This window comes from Halichoerus grypus, chromosome 13 (genome assembly GCF_964656455.1).
Source record: "Halichoerus grypus chromosome 13, mHalGry1.hap1.1, whole genome shotgun sequence".
Classification (NCBI taxonomy): domain Eukaryota; kingdom Metazoa; phylum Chordata; class Mammalia; order Carnivora; family Phocidae; genus Halichoerus; species Halichoerus grypus.
Window position 1 is genome coordinate 17,721,342 of NC_135724.1, and position 22,364 is coordinate 17,743,705.

The 22,364-nt window shown below is 44.4% G+C and overlaps 1 protein-coding gene across 3 annotated transcripts in view; it reads left to right on the plus strand.

Annotated features, from left to right (window-relative positions):
• FECH (ferrochelatase) overlaps nt 1-22,364 on the plus strand; it is a 33,668-nt gene that overhangs the window by 6,597 nt on the left and 4,707 nt on the right. For all 3 annotated transcript variants that reach the window (XM_036097492.2, XM_036097499.2, XM_036097495.2), the window contains 7 exons: nt 2,950-3,069; nt 4,714-4,862; nt 10,835-10,969; nt 13,762-13,868; nt 17,402-17,500; nt 20,519-20,626; nt 21,032-21,196. In XM_036097492.2, the coding sequence (XP_035953385.1) occupies nt 2,950-3,069; nt 4,714-4,862; nt 10,835-10,969; nt 13,762-13,868; nt 17,402-17,500; nt 20,519-20,626; nt 21,032-21,196 (883 nt within the window). The remainder of the gene's footprint in view (nt 1-2,949; nt 3,070-4,713; nt 4,863-10,834; nt 10,970-13,761; nt 13,869-17,401; nt 17,501-20,518; nt 20,627-21,031; nt 21,197-22,364) is intronic.

Genomic DNA, 22,364 nt, shown 5'->3' on the forward strand with positions numbered 1-22,364 from the left:
TGGAGGGGAGGAGAGACAGAGTGACCCTTGCTAAAGCTTTGCACTTCACATTCTCGCAAAGAGGGTGTCAGACTAGGACAGCTAATGCGCCATTCATCATGCACAACACAGTTTTGAATTAAGTGCATGTGTATTTAGGTATTTTCAAATCGTGTGCATCTCTTTCATGTGTAACATCATCGTGGTTTACAAAACATGGGTTTGCAGGACAGAGTAACATCCAATTTAAAGCCACTCTTGTTCTGAGCTCAGGTGTTATAGATGAAAAACGGTTCTAAATCTCGTTTGCACATTGATACCCTCTGTGGCTTAGGTAAGTCTCTTAGCTTGGGGTTTCTTAACCAGTAATCTGTTAACTGGCAGCAATCCATGGAAAAATGCGCTTAATTTATTGTGAGTCACAGATTTTGAGGGTGAGAGACAGGATCCCAGAACACTGGTGGTCTAAGTAGAAAGATTAAGGGAGTATTACAGTTTCACAATATAATGAATCTGGAATTTTCAGGTATCAAGAAAAGAAAACTAAATACCAGCTTGTTAATTCACCGATAGGATTTTTGGTCAGAGGAGCTGGAAAAGTTGTAGGACAATGACCGTCTTCCAAAACAATTGCTTGGTTTAGTAAAAAGGAGGGTAAACCCTCTTCCTCTAACTCAGTGGTTCTCAGTAGAGGGAGGGGGGAACCCTCCCCTCCCACTCCCCAGACATAGTTGGCGATGTCTGGGGACGTTTTTGGTTGTCACAACTCAGGTGGGGTGTGTGCTGTTGCCATCTAGCAAGTAGAGGCCAGGATGCTACTGAAACCCTGCGTCGTACAACACGGCCCTCCACAGCCAAGGATCATCCAGCCCAAAATGCCTGTAGTGCCAAGGAAGAGAAACGTTGGCCTAAGACGATGTGAAAAGTGAACCTAGTTCATCCTTATGATGGGCTCTAAACGGGAAGATCCCTGACTTCACTGGAATGCAACATACCCCTTACCCCAGGAATTGGTTCTTATTTTGAAAATTTAGGCTGAGAACTGATTTCTGCCTCATTCCCCTGTAGTGTGTTTGCTCAAAAACCAGTTTCCACGTGTATATATTTGACACCCTCTGCTGCCTCACATTATCACCACATGTTAGTGTTTGTTTAAAAATTGCAATTAAACTGTCCTCGTGATCTCATTGGCTTTAGAACACATTAGGAACAGTCTTCCAAACAAGAGCCATCTCGGCAGGATCGGCTCAGTCACTGCAGCAGTTTGAGGTGGTCTTGGTGTAGGAGGGTTAGAAAGTGGGACCCCTCCGCATTTGTAATAATGGTGTTTTACATAAACCTCAGTCTGGTCATTCTCAGCTGCTTTATCAAAGAGTGAATGGAGACTACATTCAGCCATAAGAAGGAAAGAATACTGATTGATGCTATCGCATGGATGAACCTTGAAAATTGTATGCTAAGGGAAAGAAACCAGATACAAAGGGCCACATATTATGTGATTCTATTTCTACGAATAGGCAGATCCATAGACCCAGAAAGCAGGTCAGTGGTTGCCAAGAGTGAGCAGGAGGGAGAATGGGGAATGGCTCTAGTGGGGGGAATATTCTTTCAGGGTAATGAAAATGTTTAGGAATTAGATAGTTGTAACGGTCGCATAACTTGGTGCGTGTATTAGAAACCACTGAATTGTAGTTTGACATGGCAGATTTTATGATATGTAAATTATATCTAAATTTTTCCAAATGCAAAAAAAAAAAAAGTGCAGGAATGGAAGAAATACTCCTTGTCCTTTAGTGTCCGCACCTGCAGGCTCTTTCACTGCCGTCACAGGGCTACTGTTCACAGGAACACACGGGCCTCCAGTTCTCCAGGCTCTCATCTCTGGCTATGACCTCAGAGTTCCAAGTCTCCAGTCTTGGGCTGCTGGCGGCCACCCGAAGCATGCGAGGGGCACTTGGTCCCACTCTGGCTCCATCTTGCACCCTGAAGGGGTGTAGGAATGGAGAACTCATCTTGACCTGGCTCACGTTAATCTGTGCAGGCTCTAGAGCTGCTCCAGATTTTAGAGGTTTAGAGTTTGCATAGTCCTTTGGTTTATTTAACTTCCCCCAAACTGCTTGATTTTCTTTTTTTGCTTCTTCTGGCTCATTCAGTGCTGGACCTATTTGAATAAGTTAGAGCAATTTCTTGCAGGAATCCCCTAAGCAGTGGCTCTAGATGGAGGATGGAGAGGTGAGTGCCACATGAGACGTGTACTTTATCGTAGCTGGAGACACTGAAGATGGAGTAAAGGCAGGCTCTGGAAAAGGCAGCAGAGTAGCAAGAAATAATTTGTCAGTAGTAATTTAATGTAATAATTAAAGAGAAGGGAGCAGGTAAAGAATTAGAGATGGGCTGGTATTATACTGTGGAGGTTTAAACTTCTGGGAAGCCCATGGCTTCTCTGTGTATAATAGAATTTCTGTGTTCCAGATCATGCTAAATAACTAAGTACGCTATCTTATTTAATTCTCAAAACAACCTTTTGAGGTAGTCGGTGGACTCTCTATCTTATAGATGAAGAAACTGAAGTTTGGAGAGACCACGTCATTTGTGTATTCATAAGGCATTCACATGAACAGTTTTTCCAGCCTCAGGACAATTGTAGATTTATACCTTGGCTCTCAGTCCCTAAGGAATGGGATCTTTGTTCAGGACTGACCGTTTAGTGGAGAAACGTTTCGAGCCCAGAGAAGACCAGCGTCATGGATGGAGCTAGGAGACCGAGGTCAGAGTCAGAGCTGGGACCGTGCGGAACCAGAGGCCTGGCGTGTTCCCAGATAGGCAGCCATGGGATGCCAGTGCACAGCTCTAGGTCTGTACCTTTGCTTTGAACAGACTGGGTGTGAGTTTGCTAGCTGAACCAAGATTGTACCCTAGAGGAGAAAAATAAAAAGTTACAAATCAACCATTGCATTTTGTTTTCTGTAGGAAGCCAAAAACTGGAATATTAATGCTAAACATGGGAGGCCCTGAAACCCTGGGAGATGTTCACGACTTCCTTCTGAGGCTCTTCTTGGACCGAGACCTCATGACGCTTCCTATTCAAAAGTAAGACACGTCTAAGTACCTGTGCTTCTTCCTAACTTGTGCCGTCCCTCTGGCCTTACACGTACCTCGGTCCTTTAGTTTCAAAAAATAAATGGTTTTAATGCTTATCTGGTAGTGGCTAGAGCAGCATTATTATTTTCTTAGGTATAAGAAGGATTTGAGGGGCGCCTGGGTGGCTCAGTGGGTTAAGCATCTGCCTTCGGCTCAGGTCATGATCCCAGGGTCCTGGGATCGAGCCCCGCGTCGGGCTCCTGGCTCGGTGGGAAGCCTGCTTCTCCCTCTCCCTCTGCCTCTCTCCCTGCTCATGCTTTCTCTCTCTGTATCTCTGTGTCTCAAATGAATAAATAAAATCTTTAAAAAAAAAAAAAGAAGGATTTGATATTGCAAGAATTGCAGGAGAGAGAGAAAGCAAGTTGGGGAGGGGATCCCCCTTGAGCCCTTTCCTCCCCAGAGCTCTGGAAATCGCAGTTGTCTTGACACAACTGATGTCCCTTTAAAGATGTTACAGGGACATTTGTACTTGGCACTCACCGGCTGATTAATACTCAGGGAAGCAGTGATTAGTATTCATTCATACTGTGAGTATGGACGGTGACTGCCTCTTTCCTTTCATCCCTCCCTCCCTCCTTCCTTCTCTTCTCTTTTAAAATAGGTTTTTGTAATGAAAAATTTATACATGCATATGATAAAAAATGCAAATAGCAGAAAAATGTTCACAGTAAAAAGCAAGTGTCCCTTTCCTTGGGACTCCAGCCTTCCAGTTACCCACCTGGGAGGTTACAGATGTAACCAGAAATAGAGAAATCTGTAATTGTACAGATGTCTTTCTGGTTACATTTAGAAATAGTTCGTGCATATGCAAGCGTATACATAACTTTATTTATAGATATATAGGTATATATGCACATATATATCCTCCCTGTTCTTTTCAACACAAATGTGAATGTACTTATGTACATGATTTAACACTTTGCTATTTTCTTTTTTTGAAATTTAACAATGTATCTTGGAGATTGTTCCGTAACAGATTATATAGATCTGGTTTTTTGTTTTTTGTTTTTTCCCCTCGACTGTATAGATAGTTGCATTGTCTGGTCATACCTTAATTTATTTAACCTGTGGCTCATGGTGGACGTTTTCGTTGTTTACGTATTACAGTGAACATTCATGTGGTTTGCGTACATCTTTGCTCACATATGCAAATGTATCTGTGATTAATATGCATTTTCTTAAAGTAAGAGGAATATATGCTTCCTAATGTCTTCTATATCCCACTTCCTACTAGGTGTAGGATCAGGAAGTGATAAGATAGTGGCCAGCATGCACCTAGGGTCTGTGCCTGCGTGTTTGGTGTCCTGAATCTTCAGGCTGTGTTGCTAGAGTAACACGTGGGGCAGAGGTGGCTACTCCTCACAGAGTGTTTAGTTTTCTCTCTCTACTTGAGGCGAAAAGAGCTGGCTGTTTGTCACTCAAAGCTTCTGTTTTTTTTTTGTTTTTTTTTTTTTACATCAATCAAAGCTTCTGTTTTTAAAGGCTTGATCTTCTTAGGCTCTTCTTACAATTTTGCTTATCTTTTCTATCGAGTAGTTTCTGAGGTTGCTAAGGTGGAATAAAATCCACTTACCTACCTGTTAAATGATTTAGTAAGCTGGCACCAATCATCGCCAAACGCCGAACCCCCAAAATTCAGGAGCAGTACCGCAGGATTGGAGGTGGGTCTCCCATCAAGATGTGGACCTCCAAGCAAGGAGAAGGCATGGTGAAGCTGCTGGATGAGTTGTCCCCACACACAGGTACAGCGCTTCTTAATCAGTATCTCACTAGGCTTGTTCTTGCAAGTTAGATATGAAGTCCCAAACACTAGTGGATGGCAGATGCGGTTCTCTGTATCTGCAGTCCTTGATCTGTGGGGGTTTCTGTATGATGCATGGTCCCTTAGCTCCGTTCTTAAGGCATTATCCTTTGTCCTTGGCTGTGTAGCCGTTATTCCTTATGTTACAGAGGAAAGAGCTAAAGATTTGAAACAATTGGTTCAAAAGGAAGTTTGAGGTGTGTGTTAAATTGAGCTAGATTATAAGGAAGAGGCCACATACCATGAATAAAAGATGCGTATCTCATTGCCCCCGGGAAGAAATCTTTGGGAAATGGATCAGGGCTGCTGTTGGTGCCTTTCCTTCTGTGCAGACAGCTAATTAGATGAACAGAGCAGAATTGGCTAGCTCTTGTGGCAACCGTGAGACTGTAAGCAACTTTCAGCAACCGTCCTCGGCTCTCAGCAATACCGGCTAGTGTGAGGCGCTAGAGGGTTGGTGTGGCAGGTAACCGTCCTCTGAGAACCTCTAATGCAGAAGGATAATGTGCAGAATGAAGCACTAACTGCATGAATGAATTGTAAGTGCCGTATTTAGCTGCATTCAAGACACATTCAAGATTGCAGGACACACCATTGTTCACACACACACACACACACACACACACACGAAACTCTGCCAGTTAATTTTAAGACGGTATCTGTTGCAGATGTGGACCAATATGAGGAATGTTAAACCAAGAAATGTGCATGTAAGGTGCATGAAATACATTAATTAACAGTGCATTTTGGGGCTCCAGAATGAGGACAGGAGTGTGACACAGTGGGGAGCCTCGAGGACAGCCACCCCTCCAGGCGGGACCAAAAGCATCTCACTCTGCTCTGAGAAAACACCATTGAGTGTCACCTCACGCTGCTCTTGGAAGCCACTGTTTCCCGTCACATACAGGGACAGAGGCTCTAGCTCAGCTCAGCTCACTTGGAAAATTGTTCAGTCATGCTTCTGAACATCGGGTGTGCTTCCTGCCTTCGCTGGTGGCTCAAGGGCATTTCTTATACAATTCAGCCACTCGTACCGCAATGTATCTTGAAAACATTAGGTGAGGGAAACTTGGCTGTGCCCTACTCACACCTGCCTGATAGAGAACAAGCCCTCTAGTCATTAACAGTTTATCAGTGTAAAAGGTCTAGTGTGAGTCAGATCTGCAGTTGCTGTGCTGTCTTCAGTGGAAAAAAAGAAGTGGCAAGATGCCATTTTTGTCTGTTGATGTGGTAGGATCCATCCAGTATCCCCGCAGAGCTATTAGCCTTGAGCAAGGAGTACAGATGGAGGGCATCCTTCCCACCTCCCCTCTCTCTCTGGTGAGGCTGCTGGGTTGTCCGGATCAGACGGACCAGCCATGGCCTCAGCCTCCCGGGTTGGCTTGGAAAGAGTCCCATGGAATGAACTAGATTTAAATCACTTACTATCAAACATCTGATTATTTTAATCTGTGGCCATCTAGTACAAAGGAAGTTACATCGTCTAGATTCTAGGATTATTCCCTGCTTTGGTAGGGACCAAAGAATAGTAATATCCACTTCATATTTTCATAGTCAGAATTGTAAGTGATTTTTTAAAAAAATCAGTTATTAAGCATTCCATCTTATAGAGGCATATGAGAAAGTAAAGTCTATTATTCTTCATTATAATTTGGGGATAAGTTTAGGGTATCCATGAAGTATCATCAGCTCAGTGGCTTGCCTGTCCAGTCACTAAATCACTACTAATGTGACGGGAAATCATCTTTCCTCCTTTCTCACTCCATTTACTTGCCCATTTGGTTGCTCACGTAGCTGCTCTTTCACGCATTATTTCCCACTTGCATCCATTCTTCCATCCAGCCAACCACCAGGTATTTGTAAGCACTGACCACACTCAGGTACAGTATAGTGATGAGGGATAAAGAAGTGACTAAGTCACACCCTTACCTTCATGGAGCTGAGTTACCTGGTCATTTTCATTGAGGCAGGGAGTAAATTGTCTTAGGGGCTACTTTTTTTTTTTTTTTTAAGATTTTATTTATTTGACACAGAGAGAGAGAGATCACAAGCAGGCAGAGCGGCAGGCAGAGGGAGAGGGAGAAGCAGGCTCCCCATTGAGCAGGGAACCTGATGTGGGACTCGATCCCAGGACCCTGGGACTGTGACCTGAGCCGAAGGCAGATGCTTAACCGACTGAGCCACCCAGGTGCCCTTTTTTTTTTTTAAGATTTTATTTATTTATTTGACAGAGAGAGACACAGCGAGAGAGGGAACACAAGCAGGGGGGGTGGGAGAGGAGAAGCAGGCTTCCCACTGAGCAGGGAGCCCAATGTGGGGCTCGATCCCAGGATCCTGGGATCATGACTGAGCCGAACTCAGAGGCTTAATGGCTGAGCCACCCAGGCGCCCCTTAGGGGCTACTTTTAGTTTCTCTGGATCTGGGAGGCTCGTCCAGATCCTGGTCCTGGGAGGGCTTTGGTACTGATGACCCTTTGACCTATCACTGCCCTCTGGCCCACACTTGGGACCCTCGGAGCAGGCAGGTTAAATCGTTGTTCTCTCCTACATGGTACATGACCACCTAACGGTTTTGGCAGACCTGCTCTGGGGGTATGGTAGAGATGCTTGATAAGGCCCAAGACTGTCCACTCGGTCAATCATCAGTGGCACCCTGAGTGCCCTGCACTGTTCGATACTGCTTTTCAAAGTAAAAAAACATGGTTTCTACTTACGAGAAGCTTCCAGTCCAGGGACACCCTGCGATTACAGCCTAATCTGCTTAAGGGGCAGAGAGAAAATCTTTTAAGATTTACTGGAGAGATGCTATACAAAATGGGTAGGAAGGCCAGTGATCACACAGAATGCAGATGGAGGAAAAATGAAATAGTCTCAAGGTTTGGAAACTGCTTTGGGGGAGCTTTGTGCTAAAGACCAGGATAATCAGGTGTGGCTCTGCCAGGAGCTCACCCAGATTAACTAGAAAGAGGTTCCTTGTCCTGCTACTTAATGCTTCGCAGAACGGACCCGAGCCAGCCGGGAAGACCCAGGCCCCTCACGCCCTTCGTGTGGCTTTTCCTTCCTGCTTTCTCTGTCCCTCCCTCCATTCCTCTCTTTCTCCTTCCTCTTCCCTTCTCATACGTTCACACAAAACCATAAAGTATACTTTTAAACTATGTCTATTTGTTTATTTCTATTGGGAAAAATTATCTTTAGGCAAAACAGTGTGATGATTATGAACAGATAGAAATGTTTCAAACTCTCATTTTTAGGGCAGTAGTTGTTGCTTAGTAGCTGTTATAGAAATTTCGGCTTGCACTGGCTTTCTGTAAAATTGACTATTAAGTCGTACGGTCAGTTTAACGAGGGAATATAACTTGGAATTTTTTTCATAGGATTACACCACATTACAGGAATTGAGGGAATAGAGAAGGAAAATAGATGAGAAGTGTAATCACTTTATGAAAGTTTAAATCTCAAATACATTTAAAAAATGATAGTTTGGTTATGTAGACTGTGACTGCTTCTCAGGAAGCTGTAAGTGCATGCTGCTCCGTAGAATAAGTCAGTTGTTCTTTACAGGATGCCTGATGGGGAGGAGCGTGGGCTCTCTTCAGATGGAGCTGGCTTCCCCAGTCCTGGTTGTAGGACTTCAGGCAGATGACTACCCCACTAAGCCTCATCTTGAAAATGGCGGTGATCACAGAACCCCATTCGTAGGATCACTGTGAATATTACATAAGATAATCACGAAAGGCATCAGCCTGGTGCATGGTACATGGTAAAAATTCAATAAATGTGAGCCTTTATTATTATTCATCGTTGGCCTAGGGCTCATGACGAGCTACAACTCAAAAAGCATTATGGTATCTATTTTACACCTTTCTCTCAAAGAGTCATATACAAGTCAGACATTTGAACTGTGGGCTGGAAATTAATGAAGTTTCACTGCTCAAAAATTCAACTCAGTCCTTTTTTTTTCTTTTCCTGGTGACATGTCACCAAAGACTCTTGGCTGGGCCATGTGGCTCCAAGGGTAGACTAGGCCAGGCCGGCCAGTGGCCTTCGGGGAAACCTTTGCTTCCTCAGGCTGGGCCTAGTCAGGGAGAGCACATGGCCGTACTCCTGCCCTACGTTTGTGCAGGCCATCTTTAATCCGACAGTTTAGCAAGTCTTATCTGTTCCTCCCAGAGTATTTTACCCTCCCTCACCACCCGGCCTTTATCTGCAGGGGCAGTCACTTCACCTCTCTTGTCTGCAAGATTTGAGGAACTCCCAGGCCCCAGGCATTTAGGCTCATCTTTTCCAAAGGTGGAAAGAGAATGCCAGAAGCTGGTTGGCTTGTAGCATTGGAGGATCTTACCGCAGCAATCTAGTAATAAGATTGTCTCAGGAGAATAGATTAGAAGGCAAATCCCACTTCAGCCTCAGCTTAGGTCCCCCAGAGCTCCTCAGGCAGGGACTTGGGAGCATGACAGTTGGCAGTTTGGGGTGAACCACGTTGTAATCTTCTCGGTCAGTCAGTCATTTGGACTTTGCTTACTGCATCGGGCATTCTGGTGTATTTTAACTGCAGTTCGTCATTTTACACAAGAGAACATAAAATTGGTGGCCTGGAGGGACAGACTGACGAAAATGATTCTCCGTATGCCCCTTCCTTCCTCTTTTTGTGGTCCCCAGCCAGAGACTACCAGAGCAGCCTGTCCTTCCCACACACATGCACGCCTCTCTCTCCTTCCCATGTCCGCTCCTGTCCTTGGGAACGTGTGCCCCTGCTTGCCCGTTCCCCGTGTCCCGTCACCGAGGCGTGGTTTACACAGACACACCAACAGTGAACACGTTACCTTTTCCTTCACTTCAGCCTAAACATTTCTTGTGGCTGTTTCATGTCCCGTACTTAGTGGCAGCCCCTGCTCACACTGGGACAGTAGCATCATCTTGGTTCTGTTATGACTTAACATTTATGTTGCGTATTCTCAGCGCCATCCCTGAGTGGGAGTTAGCTTTGTCCTGTGAAATGACAGGAGACTTTCAGTTTTATGATTTTCTAAATGCCTAAGAAATTGTGTGGTGGTGGGTGCTTTTAAGATCCAGGACAAGAAGGCGGAGGAGGACAAAGGAGGGATAGGAGAAGGGGTTTGTGAGGAATGCGTGGGGAAGGAAGGCGCGGGTACACACCGACTTGGGCTGTTATTTCAAATCCGAATCAGTGCCTCCAATTTAAGCTTTGTTGTTGGTGGTTTTCTTTCATCTATTAAATGAGGAGAATCATTACAATCGTTTGTTATCCCTGAATGGTTGTTGAGTACCCCAGAGCTTACCCAGGTGACCTGGGGTCTGAGGGAGCAGGAGGGAACCCAGGTGGTGGAAGCAGGCTGTGGGGCCTGGAGGGGGCACCGGCTTGGGAGGGGTGAGACCCACATTCAATTTCAGCTCCACCGTCTGCTAGGTGTGACTTTGGGCAGGTTCATTAACCTTGGAGAGTTTCAGTTTCTTTATCTGAAAAATGAGGTTTAAATGAAAGAAAAAATACGAGCAAAGTGGCCACCACGGTATCTGGTACATCAGAGGAGGTTACATTTCAAGAGTAAGTGCTAGTTCTTTCCTTCCTTCCTTTGAGTCTCTCTTATCTCAGTCAAGAGCAGAGAATAAAGAAAAGACATTTGAGTTTTAATAAAAACCACTGTGCTCGGTAAAGGTGTGTGTGTTGGGGGTGGGAGGAGGTTGATCCCAGAAAATAGTGGTGAAAAGTCCAGGCACTAGCGAAGACTGGATAAGATCCGAGGAATATTCTAAACTTAGCCTAAACATTATCAGCCTCACAGGAAATTAGGTTAACTGTTCTTTGTTCTGGGCTTTGCATGATGTTTGGTGACTCCGAGGAATCTATATAAAGATTAATACTTTCTCCTTTCCACACATGCTTCCTAATAGCCCCTCACAAATACTATATTGGATTCCGGTACGTCCATCCTTTAACAGAAGAAGCAATTGAAGAGATGGAGAGAGACGGGGTAGAGAGGGCTATTGCCTTCACGCAGTACCCCCAGTACAGCTGCTCCACGACAGGTAAGGCTTCCCCTGGACGGTGGGAGGGCGGGGATGCCGGGCCCTGGCCGCCCTCGCCGGGGCACCTGAGCGCGGAAGCGAAGGATAAATCATTTTCCATTTGAATGGCAAATCCAGCCTGTCTGCTTCTTTAAACACGAGAGTGCAGGTCTGTCCATTTGAAATCTCACGGTTCATCTGTCCCTTGAGTCATAGGCCAATCGGCTGAGAATTACAAACGGTGGGTGGAAGGCGGTTGCCCCTCGTGCTCAGTGCTTTAATGCAGTTGTGTAACGGCTCAGTGATGAACGTTAAGCCACTTTTTATGTTTGCATACTAAACCCTATTTTTATGGCAACCCTCATATTCTCAGTAACGTAGCAAAGGTGATCGCAGTTTCCATTTTGAAAGCAGAGGTGCCCAGGTAGTACGAGAAATACTGGTATGTTTTGTGCTACACTTTATTTATGGGTTGGTTTACTGGGGAAACCAAAGCCCAGCTTGAGGTTCGCTTTGTAAACTTCTCTCAGTGTTCTGGATTTGGGAAAATATTACTGCGTGTTGTTTCCTATATATTTAACTGGAGCAGGAGAATAATCAGTTTTGCCCTTCTCTGTAGCACTGATAATAGGTAAAGCTTCTACTCACACATACATTTGTTTGCATTCTATTTCAAGGATTGGGCTCAGCACGTTTTGACTCCCAAATTGCTTTTGGATGTTAGTGCATATTGTTTCTGTAATTATAAAGAGAAACAAAAGGCTGTCAGAGGACATGTTCCAAGCCTGTTGTGTGCCTCAAATGTTTGTTCAGAGCCCCTGTGAAAATGCCTGAGTTCTCAGACACCCTCAAGAGTTTGAGTTTTGACTTCTTTTGGAAATGTACCTCTACAACTCAAAATGCCTGCTAATGTGTTATTGGAGAAGGAATCAGATTTTATAAATTTCTAAGCATACCTTTGCCTTGCTTTAAAAAATATACCTCAAATGTAGGTGTGCCTGGATGGCTCAGTCCGTTGAGCGTCCGACTCTTGATTTCAGCTCAGGTCATGATCTCAGGGTCGTGGGATCAAGCCCCGAGTCAGGCTCCACGCTCAGTGCAGAGTCTGCCTGTCCCTCTCCCTCTGCTCTTCCCCCTGCTTGTGCGCTCTCTCTCTCGCTCTCTCTCTTTCAAATAAATAAAATCTTAAAAAATATATATATACCCCAACTGCAGATGTCTGCTCTCAAAATTAGACAAGTTAAGAAGATGGTTCTTTGTGTGACAGAGGATTGCCTGGGTTTCGTTTCACAGCTGACTCTACCAGTGGGCCTCACGTGTCGGCTTCTGTGGGGCTGTTCCCTGGTCCATCTCACGTGAAAGGGCAGGTGATCTGCACTCAGAGATTCAAAAGCCTTTGGAAAGCACTTCCATTCTGTGAGGCCGCGAGAGTGTTGTTTACCTGTTGTATCATTTAGACACTCGTTGGAGCAGAGAGGTATATCCTGTGTACCAATCACATGCAGTTGTTTTAGTTCTATTTTCCCCTTCATTACTACTTTGGGTAGTTGATCAAATGTTTCTGAGTGACCCAGTAGAACTGATGTGGCTTCCAGAAGTCCTTTTGTGCCTTCAAAAATCCTAAAGACGATATTCGCCTGTGCGGTGTGGCTTGCGGTACGAACATGCTGCTGACTCTGATTTCTGGAGAGATTGTTTTCGAACCTGCAGTGGACTCAGTTTGGATTTATCTGACTCATTGTTTTCCGGAATGGAACTCCTTTATCTTTTTGAAAATTAAGTTTTAGGCTAAATGTACATTTGATTTAACTATGGGCTGTATCCCGGCTCGTATTTTAATCTGGAGACCTATCAGATTAACAGTCCTCATTGTTACAGAAACCAGTGCGTTGCTGTTGGGAAGCAGGGAAATGTTTTGGAACATTTGCCCTATGTTAAGATTGAGAAAGAGGCTCCGTGTTAGGATTAGTTGCACACGCCAGCTCCCCTCGGCCAGGAAGAAGTTCCATTGGGTTGGCACCATCTGTCTTCCTTCAGTCGTTGAATTTTCGTGATTTTGACCTCTTGGTTAAAAATACAAGTTCTGTTAGGTTACTCGTAAGGATTTGCTATCCATTTAACTTATTCTGGGGAATGATGACAATCTTGTAGAAGCAGGTAATAATAGAGAACGCTCATACAAATCTAAATAAGCTAGTCTTCTTATCAACAAGTCATTTAAAAAGATAGCTATAAAGCTTTTATTGTAAGGTAGAAAATATGCATCTCATAATAATAAATAAAAATATGCCAAGTGCTCAGGATACAGAATTGCATATGTGCTAAAATTACAACTTTGTGAAACAAAACAGCTGTACAGGAAAATAATAGGAAAGAACTCGGCTAGAGTAACACGATCGCTGTATTAGCTGGATCATGGCCAGTTTCTTTCTTCCTTTCTTCCCCACCCCCTTCATTTCCTGCTGGGGTTGATTACCTTCATAATGGGGGAAAAAATTAACATGCTTTCAGTTGTTAGACTTGGTTCCTGCAAATAGCGGCGGCTTATATTTCATAAATCCTCTACCATTGTCTTTCTCACTAGAAATGGCCTCACTCGTCTTTGAAAGGCCATTGCAATTGATTGCTTTTTAGTGATCTTCATTTGCAGGTTAGTTAAATCTATCTGCATTTTAGAGCGTTGAAATGATTGTAATTAGACCAATTCAGTATAGGAACGGTTACCTATTTCGAACTTACTGCCTTTACTAGTCTGTTTTTCATTTTCACTATCATCAACACGTGTCTACTAAGTGGTCCCCTGTATTTTTCAGGCAGCAGCTTAAATGCCATTTACAGATACTATAACCAAGTGGGAAAGAAGCCTGGGATGAAGTGGAGCACCATTGACAGGTGGCCCACACACCCCCTCCTCATTCAGGTAAGCCAGCCACTGCCCACAGCCCCCGTCGGCCCAGCTGCTGGGGTGGGTCAGGTTCTTGTCCCTGCCTAGTTTGTGGCGTCCTTCTGAGCCTTCCCATTCTCTTGCTTAAATTGTGTGCTGGGATTTAAAAAAAAAAAGGTATTAGAGACTCGACTTGTTATGACAAGAGAAAATAAATGTAATAATTAAAGGTTAGAGTCTTTCTTTGGATTAACACTGTTAGTTACAAACTAGAGCAGAATTATGTTTTGAGTTTCGTGTTTCCCAATAACCAGGACATGAAAGATTATACAGAGTGTTTCCATTAATTTACATTTATATATTGAGTGCCCGACAGATCCTGTATTTTCTAAATCCTTTAAAATGACAAAAGGCTGGGATGCCTGGGTGGCTCAGTCGGTTGAGCGGCTGCCTTCAGCTCAGGTCATGATCCCAGGGTCCCGGGATCGAGTCCCACATCGGGCTACTTGCTCGGCGGGGAGCCTTCTTGTCCCTCTGCCTGCCTCTCCCCCTGTTTGTGTTCTGTCTCTCTCTCTGACAAATAAATAAATAAAATCTTTAAAAAATAAATAAATAAAATGACAATAGGTTTTAAAATTTTTCAAGGTACTGAATCTACTTGTTCTGACATGAAACTAGATTTAACATTTCAGTTGAGAAAGTCATATTAGAAGAACTTTCAGATTTCTCCCATGCCATTGTATTTATAATATTTCTATGAACAGATGCTTGGTTTTTGGAGAATCAGTTAAAACTATAAATCAAAAGCCAATAGCTTTGAATTGGTGTTGCCATATACTTTTTTGCCATTTGTACATGAGAGGAGTATTGGTAATTGCCCTAAAATGTACAAATATAGTTTTGTTCTGTCAGAGGAGGTTTCTGCCTTTGAGTTAGTTTAGGTAGGGGACGTATGGAGTGATTTAGGTTTCATCCAGTTTATGTTTCACTCCGTGGACATTCTCTGCCAAAATACCCATTTAACATCTTTTTAAAAAGCCTGGAGTCACTTAAAATCTGACACCACTAGGTGGGGCTAGACATCGGTAGAAGCAGGCCCGCCCTTCCCCGGAGCAGGCCCTGTTCCTCAGGCACAGCGGTGATGTCAAGGGTTAACACTTAGGTGGAGAAACGGTTTTAAGTAAAAATGAAAAGGAGGTGCCTTCCCTTAGGGATAGGTGTAGTTCCAGTCTGAGAGCCCCCCACCCCTTCGCTGTACTGCTGGGTCCAGTTAGCGCCGCGAAAGACCCAGTGTGCCCCTACTGGTTTGCTCTGGGCGGCCTGTGACTGGGAGCGAGGGGTTTCAGGTCAGCACTGACATGTGGTAGCAGAGAACGGAGGGGTCTGCACAGCATCTGCCTGCCCTGATCCACTGAGTAATTAGATTTGCATTAAAATTCAGCCCTTTGAAAAGGGGGGAAGCAGAAAGATGGAAAGGTCTCTTAACTGAGGAAGTCTCCGTTCGCAAAATGAAAGGGAATTTTAGAGGCATTTATCTGCCCTTCTCGATGGTGTGATTGAAGGCTCAGAGCCGCCTGGCTCTTTCATTCCGCAGAGATTGCACATCGAGGATGCCGCAGACGAACTGGAGGTGATCTAAGTCGCCTTTTCCTTGCCCGCGGCTCCTCGGTGTGGACGGCGGCTTAGCGTCTGTTGCAGGCCGGAACAAATTGTGTTTCTGCTCGCTCTTTTGTGAGAGGAGAAAAGGAAAAATACTAAAATTTTTTAGAAACAAAAGTTTATAGACCGGTTTTATTCTTCATATCGTGGAGCTGACACGAGGAGATTGGATATCTAGCAGAAATTAAAAAAAAAAACAAGTCAAACCCTAATTGGAAACTAAAAATACAGTTTAACACTGAAGAGAACGTCTCACTCTACATTTCTACTTGTTACAAGTAGTAATTACTGGAAATTGGCATTTCCCTACTGTCATCCCTAATATTGCTGTGTCACGAGCTGCCAGTAATTGGAGTAAACGTAGGCTCAGGCTCCTTGTAAGCTTCACAGTGGGTCTCCTTACCCAGGCTGCTGTGGGTCCAAACACGGCCCTTCCTGAGCATCCTTCTTTCCAAGCACTGCGAAGACTGCCAGAAAATACTGGTTTTGTTCATATCTAACAAAGATTTAGATATAACCACATTTGCTCTGTAGATAAATTCTAAATTTTGAAAAGGAAAGTCTCTAGGCACCATCTTGTACCTTAGTGCATTTATTCACCAAATTTTGAGGGTTTGGAAAGATTAGTAATATCTCCGTGTTGATTAGGGAATTATTTGCTCCTCTTGTAGTATCAACCACTGATATACCAAAATACCAAATAGCAAATGTACGTGGTTCTGGTAAATCATCCTTTATGATTTTTCAAAAACCTTTCTATTTGGAAATAAGTTTAAACATGCAGAAAAGTTACAAGACTGAGAATAGTAGAGGAACTCAACTCTTTGCCTAGATTCACATATTATTAGCATTTATACCACTCTATCATTTGCACACTCGTGTGTGTGTGTGTGTACATTTTTCTTCTGAACCTTCTGAGAGTAACTTATATCTATAAAACCACCCTTGACACCTAAATAGCAGGGATCTTCTCCTCCATAACCATGATACAGTATTCAACTTCAGTAAATTTAACATCAATACTTAAATTCATCTCATCTACATTCATATTCCAATTCTGTCAGTTGACCCATTAATGTCCTTTGTAGCATTTGCTTTCTGAGTTAAGTGACGAAGAATGATTAAAGTGGAAGATGAAAGAAAGCCTCTTCACATCGGGTATTTCAGCACCTATTGATGTAGATCGGAAAGAGCCAACTAGACGGAGGGAATTAACTGGTCTGGTGGACAGAGCTTTGGAGGCGGAGGCGGGGCCTGCCTGGCAGCCCAGGTCCCGCAGATGTGACTGAATGGCCCCCATGTCGGCCGCCTCTTCCCCCTCTGTGAATTTAATGAGAGTTGTATAACCTCTCATTTGTTGTTATGAAGGTTGTTGCAAAGACTGACTCAGGGAGGATACTGGGCTCAGAAGGAGAAGGTCGTAAAAATAGAATAGTATTTTCTTATTCCTCTACTATTTGTGTCTAATGTATTTTAATGTGATAGGTCTGAAAGCCAAACTGAGGAAGATTTAGAAAGAGCCTGTAAGCTGTTTTCCTGCTAACCGAGCAAATGAGAGGTCTTAAAACAACTTCTCCTTCCCATCTGTGTCTTCTCTCCATCTGGAAGTGTGCCCTGTTCCTCCCGAGGGGAAGCAGATCCAGAGCATTCATTTTCAGTGAGCCATTAGCGAGCTTTAGAAGTTTCCCATCAAATTCCCTAGGCCCCTGAAACCGTTATGAGCCATTTTCATGATGAACCAAAGCGAGAGGAGACTGTACTGTTTGCAATTTTTTAAAAAGAGAGTTCCAGTTTTTGAGGGTTGCCAGGAGATTTTTGTCCTAGCTCTCATTTTAAACATACTTTCTTTTCCTTCTGTTTCTTTTCTTCCCACCCCTCCTTCTCATCCTCTTTTCTTGCTGTTCCCGCAGTGCTTTGCAGACCACATAGTGAAAGAACTGGACCATTTTCCACTTGAGAAGAGAAGTGAGGTGGTCATTCTGTTTTCTGCTCACTCACTGCCGATGTCTGTAAGTAAGAGCGTTTCGTTGGATGACCTAGTAGTAGAGGATTTCTGAATGTGCAAATGGGACCCATCTTCTAGAACATCCTGAGCCTGGTGCAAGGATGAGTTCTAACGTCTCAGACTTACCTAGGTGCTCATTTAACTAGACTCATTTCTTGAAACCTAGTAATAATTAATTCAAATTACAATATTGTGAATAAATATTGTCTTAATAAACCCCTTTGAAATGATAACTTGAAGGTGTATTCATGAATAGGAGTTTTCAGTACATGGGGCAGGTAAAGGAAGGCTGCTTTTGTCTGCCCCGTTGAAGGAGCTCACCTGATCTTTCGGTCAGTGTCCAGCGCTGAGGGCCTCCAGTCACACTGAGCCATCTCCCACCCCGTTCTTTTGTCAAGACTAGATAGAGGCTGTTTGAATTGATGACAGTTTTTGATCTGCTAGGACTAGAGCCCACATTTTAGCAAGTGAATATGGAGTGTATCAGGTTGTGATCTGGTTGCTCCTGAGTTTTTCACATTACACTTGGTGTTCGCTAAAATACCACCTGCGTACTCTAGTTCTTTGCACATTTGCAAACGAGAATGATTGAGCTAGTGCGCTGGTACAGAGATGTGCGTGGAATGAGCCGTCAGTTTCATCAGCTCAGAACTATCATTGTGCCCCCAAACAGTGCTTTCGAAGCCAGAGAGGTGGAGAATTGTCTTTGGAGGTGTCATTAAGGGTTTAACTCCAGAGTTAATGGAGTTAACCTGAGTGTCTGGGGCCACTTTTCTAATCGGTCTTTACTGCCACCTGGTGGTCACTGGGCTCGAGCCCTTAAAGCTTTTCCACTCCTCCATCTCCACCCAGCAGGTGCCGGTTCAGCTGTAGGTGACTTGGGAGAGGAATTTCTCTCCCTGGAAGCCTGCCTATTTTATTTTAACAAGTTCATATTCTCTCTTCTGGTATCATGCAAATCCTCTTCACATGTCTATCCCGCTGCTCTGCCCGCATCCATTTCATAACCGTGCTAGGTGTGATGAGGCCATGTCTGAAGGGGAAGCTTTTGAACCGGGAGAGGAGGAGGCACCTTTTCCATGTGAACAGTTCCGGGTGCTGCTTGCCCTTCCCTTCACCATCCGCCGCACTGCCCTTTCTTTCCCTCAGGGACCGAGCATCCTGCTGCCAGCTTTCTTTGTCGCCCAGGGTCCTGTGTGGGACTGAGGAGGGCCATGAGGTCATGAGGATGAGGAAGGGGTAGGGAAGACGAGGGCTAGTCAAGGGAGAAGACTGTTCTAGCAGGCTTTTCTTTTCCCCTGCACTTGCTGCTAATGGCTTTTTCCTCCTTAGTGACTTTTTAAAGACTTATTATTCGGAAGTAATTGTAGACTTTAGACAAAGTTGCAAAAATAGTACAGAGGGTTCATATGCATACATACATACATACATACACATACATATACATCCTTCCCGTAACTTCTCCTCTTGCTGACCTCTCCATAACCATAGCACAGTGACCCAAACCAGGAAGCTAATAGCGGTGCAATGCTAGGAGCCAAAGGCCGGGCTCGATCGGATTTCACCACTTCGTCCACAGTTGTCCTTTTTTGTTCAGGGATCCGGTCCAACATCCCATGTCACGTTTCGTTGTCCCGTCTTCTCAGTTATGCCCCAGTCTGTGACAGCCCTCATGCTTTCCCTGTCTTTCATGACCTTGATATTTTTGAAGAATGATTTAGTGGAATATCGGTTGTTTGGTAGCACGCTCTTGCACTTGGATCCGTCAGGTATTTTCCCATGATTCGATTGCGGCTCTGCAATACTGGGAAGAACACTCCAGAGTGATATGTCCTTCTCAGTGCATGGTACATGATGACAAACGTCCTACCACTGGTGACGTGATCCCTGGCCATTTGTCTAAGGTGGTATCTGCTGGATTGTACATGTAAAGTTACCGTTTTTCTCCTTGTGATTTTAAAATATCTTAGGTGAGATACTTTGAGACCATGAAAATGTTGTCTTGTTCCTCGACTTTTGCCCACCGATTTTAGCATCCTTCAGGAGATCTTGCCTATAGCAATTATTTCTGTGTTGTTCTAATGGCAACTTCTGTTTCCCTCATTCATTCTATATTTAGGTTTCTAGTGGTCTTTTAGTCGTATCATAAAATGGTTTATCAGTATTTTATTTCAACAATATTTATTGAGCACTGTTCTATCCACTATATTCTAAGCACTGTTCCCTCCACTGTCGTAGGATACGGGAATGAACAAAATAGACAGAAGTCTTTGCCCCCAGAGAGGGGGGGTGGGGGACAAATAATAACCATAGTACAGAAGAAAATAGTACAGTATGTTAGGAGATAATAAATGGTATGGGGAGCAATCGTGCTGTGTAAGGGGTTAGGGAGATTGTACACAGCTAAACGTTAAAGCAGTAAAAATAAAATTCCCGTTGAACATTCTTAAGAGTATTATCACGCTGTTGTGTCAGGACCGGTCACCAGACGTTCGAGGTGCAGTGCTCGCCTTGCAGTCCATTGCTGTGGGGGACGTGGGGAGAGGAAAGGGATTAGAAGGCACAGGTGGTATTCTCGAGGAGTCTGGAGTCTGAACCCACGTGCTGCCTCTCCCCTCTCTTACTCCACTAGCACTTGCCCTTGTGTTGAGCGGGCCCCATGGATTCAGTAGGTCCGTACGCCATCCATACAGCACTCTCAATTCCTCCTTCCCTATTTCAGATGGGGGAACGGAGAGACCCATCCTCCCTCGTTGGACGTTGTCAGTCTCCCGTGAATAACATGGATGTAGAATCTGACATATTCCTAGGTACTTAGAGATGCGTGAGTGCGGTGTCCTTTGGCCCACGAGGAAATGGATCCAAGGAAGTTTGGCAGTTGAGCTCAGATTATACCATCATTAGTGCAGAAGACAGAAGGGGAGACTCCGGTCCCCAGCTCACACCACCTCACTGCACAGCCTGAGGCTCTTAGAACCGTTCACAGTGTTGGCGACTGAACACCCATGTGTCTCTGCTGCAGGTGGTCAACAGAGGGGACCCGTATCCTCAGGAGGTGGGTGCCACTGTGCAGAGAGTCATGGATAAGCTGGCTTACTCCAATCCCTACCGACTGGTTTGGCAGTCTAAGGTAGGTGGTTTCCACATGCTTGCGGGCAGTCAGCAATTCTGAGGACGTCTATTTTAGGACTTACTTATAAAATGATTAGGTTTGGCTCTTTCATATACACAGAATGTTCTATAACCTGGTGGCTCACCATGAGCAGAAGGAACTCTGCAAGCAGGTGAAATGGAGGGGAAATCAAGTGACTAGTTGAATTTCATTGATTTAATGTATTATTTTTAGTTGTAATGACAGAAATTGTGATTTATTTATATTATGCCAACTTCAAGAAGGATTCAAGCTTAGTATAGAAATATCAAAACCCACTAACGCAGATGTAAAGCGTGGCCCTCACTCTTCCTGGGAGTGGTGTTGTGTGTGTGTGTCCGGGGCAGTGGGCCGTGGTGTGCCTTCCATCCTCCTTTCTCACAGGTTGGTCCGATGCCCTGGCTGGGCCCTCAAACAGATGAGACTATCAAAGGGCTTTGTGAGAGGGGGAGGAAGAACATTCTTTTGGTTCCAATAGCGTTTACCAGCGATCACATTGAAACGCTGTATGAACTGGACATCGAGTACTCTCAAGTCCTAGCTAATGAGGTAAGTGTGATTATTAATCCCATTCACAAATTGTGATTTGTTTTCAAAGGAAACTTTCTCTGCAACGATATAATTGTATCCTTCAAAAATACTGTTCAGTGGTTAGCAGAGGGGTGGTGGGTGGGGGACGAGTGAAGTAGGTGGAGGAGTTCAGAGTACAACCTGTCTTGATGAGCACTAACATGCAGAACTGTTGAATCACTGTATTGTTTATCTGAAACTAATAGAACTCGGTGCCTTAACTTTACTGGGATGTTTGTTACATTGTTCGCTGCGTCTGTGGGCAGGTACCCTGGCCTCCTGATTCTGAATCATACCTAACCTGAGTTCGTCTGAACACATCAGGGTAACCCACAGCAGCCGTGGGAAAGCACTTCTGTGCCTTTGTGAGACCAGGTTCACAGGCGCCGCTACGAGCAGTGTCGTTTTGTCTAGTTGGAGTTACTGTACTGCCTGGAAGTGGTAAAAGGACATTTTCTTAAGAAAAATTGTTCTTCTCACCAATTGGGAGGAAAAGAATTGTATTGTGCTGTCATTCCTTTTCTTGGCCTGATGGTGCCCTTGACTTGGGGCTTTTACACTGGTTCTTGGTGGATTTTGAGGCATAGAAGAGCATTGTCATTTAGAAGACCGTGGAATGAACACCGAAGCAGTGTGCGTTATAATTCCCTTGACCTCTTTCACACACTCACTTAATTAGCTGTTTGCGGCGGTGTTGTGATCAATCTGATTATTGAAATAACAAATACCACCCGTAGTGTCTTGTGATGTAAGATGGATGTGAATTATCATTCACAGTGGAGAAAAACTTGCTGTTCACCCATCTCACGCCTTCAGAGGGCCGGCCTGAAACCTGAATCCAATTTATAACATTGTTTCTGTGGGAATTGTGGAAGCTCCGGGACCCACAAAACCCTTCCTCCTCTCATCTTCTGCCAGAACTGCTGATCCTGGTCCTCCCCAGGCGTGATTGATGGAGGCCTGGCCTCAAAGGATACTTCACCCTCTCTGGGACTGGGTGGCAGGTGCAGGGCAGGGTGAGAGTGGGTTGGGGACAGCTTTAGCCAGCACCCAGCCCCACAGGTTTTTGTTTATGCATGCTGGTCATCAATCAAATGTTGAGGAAGTTAGAGGGTGCGTAAATTACTTGTCAATAGTTCTGATACAG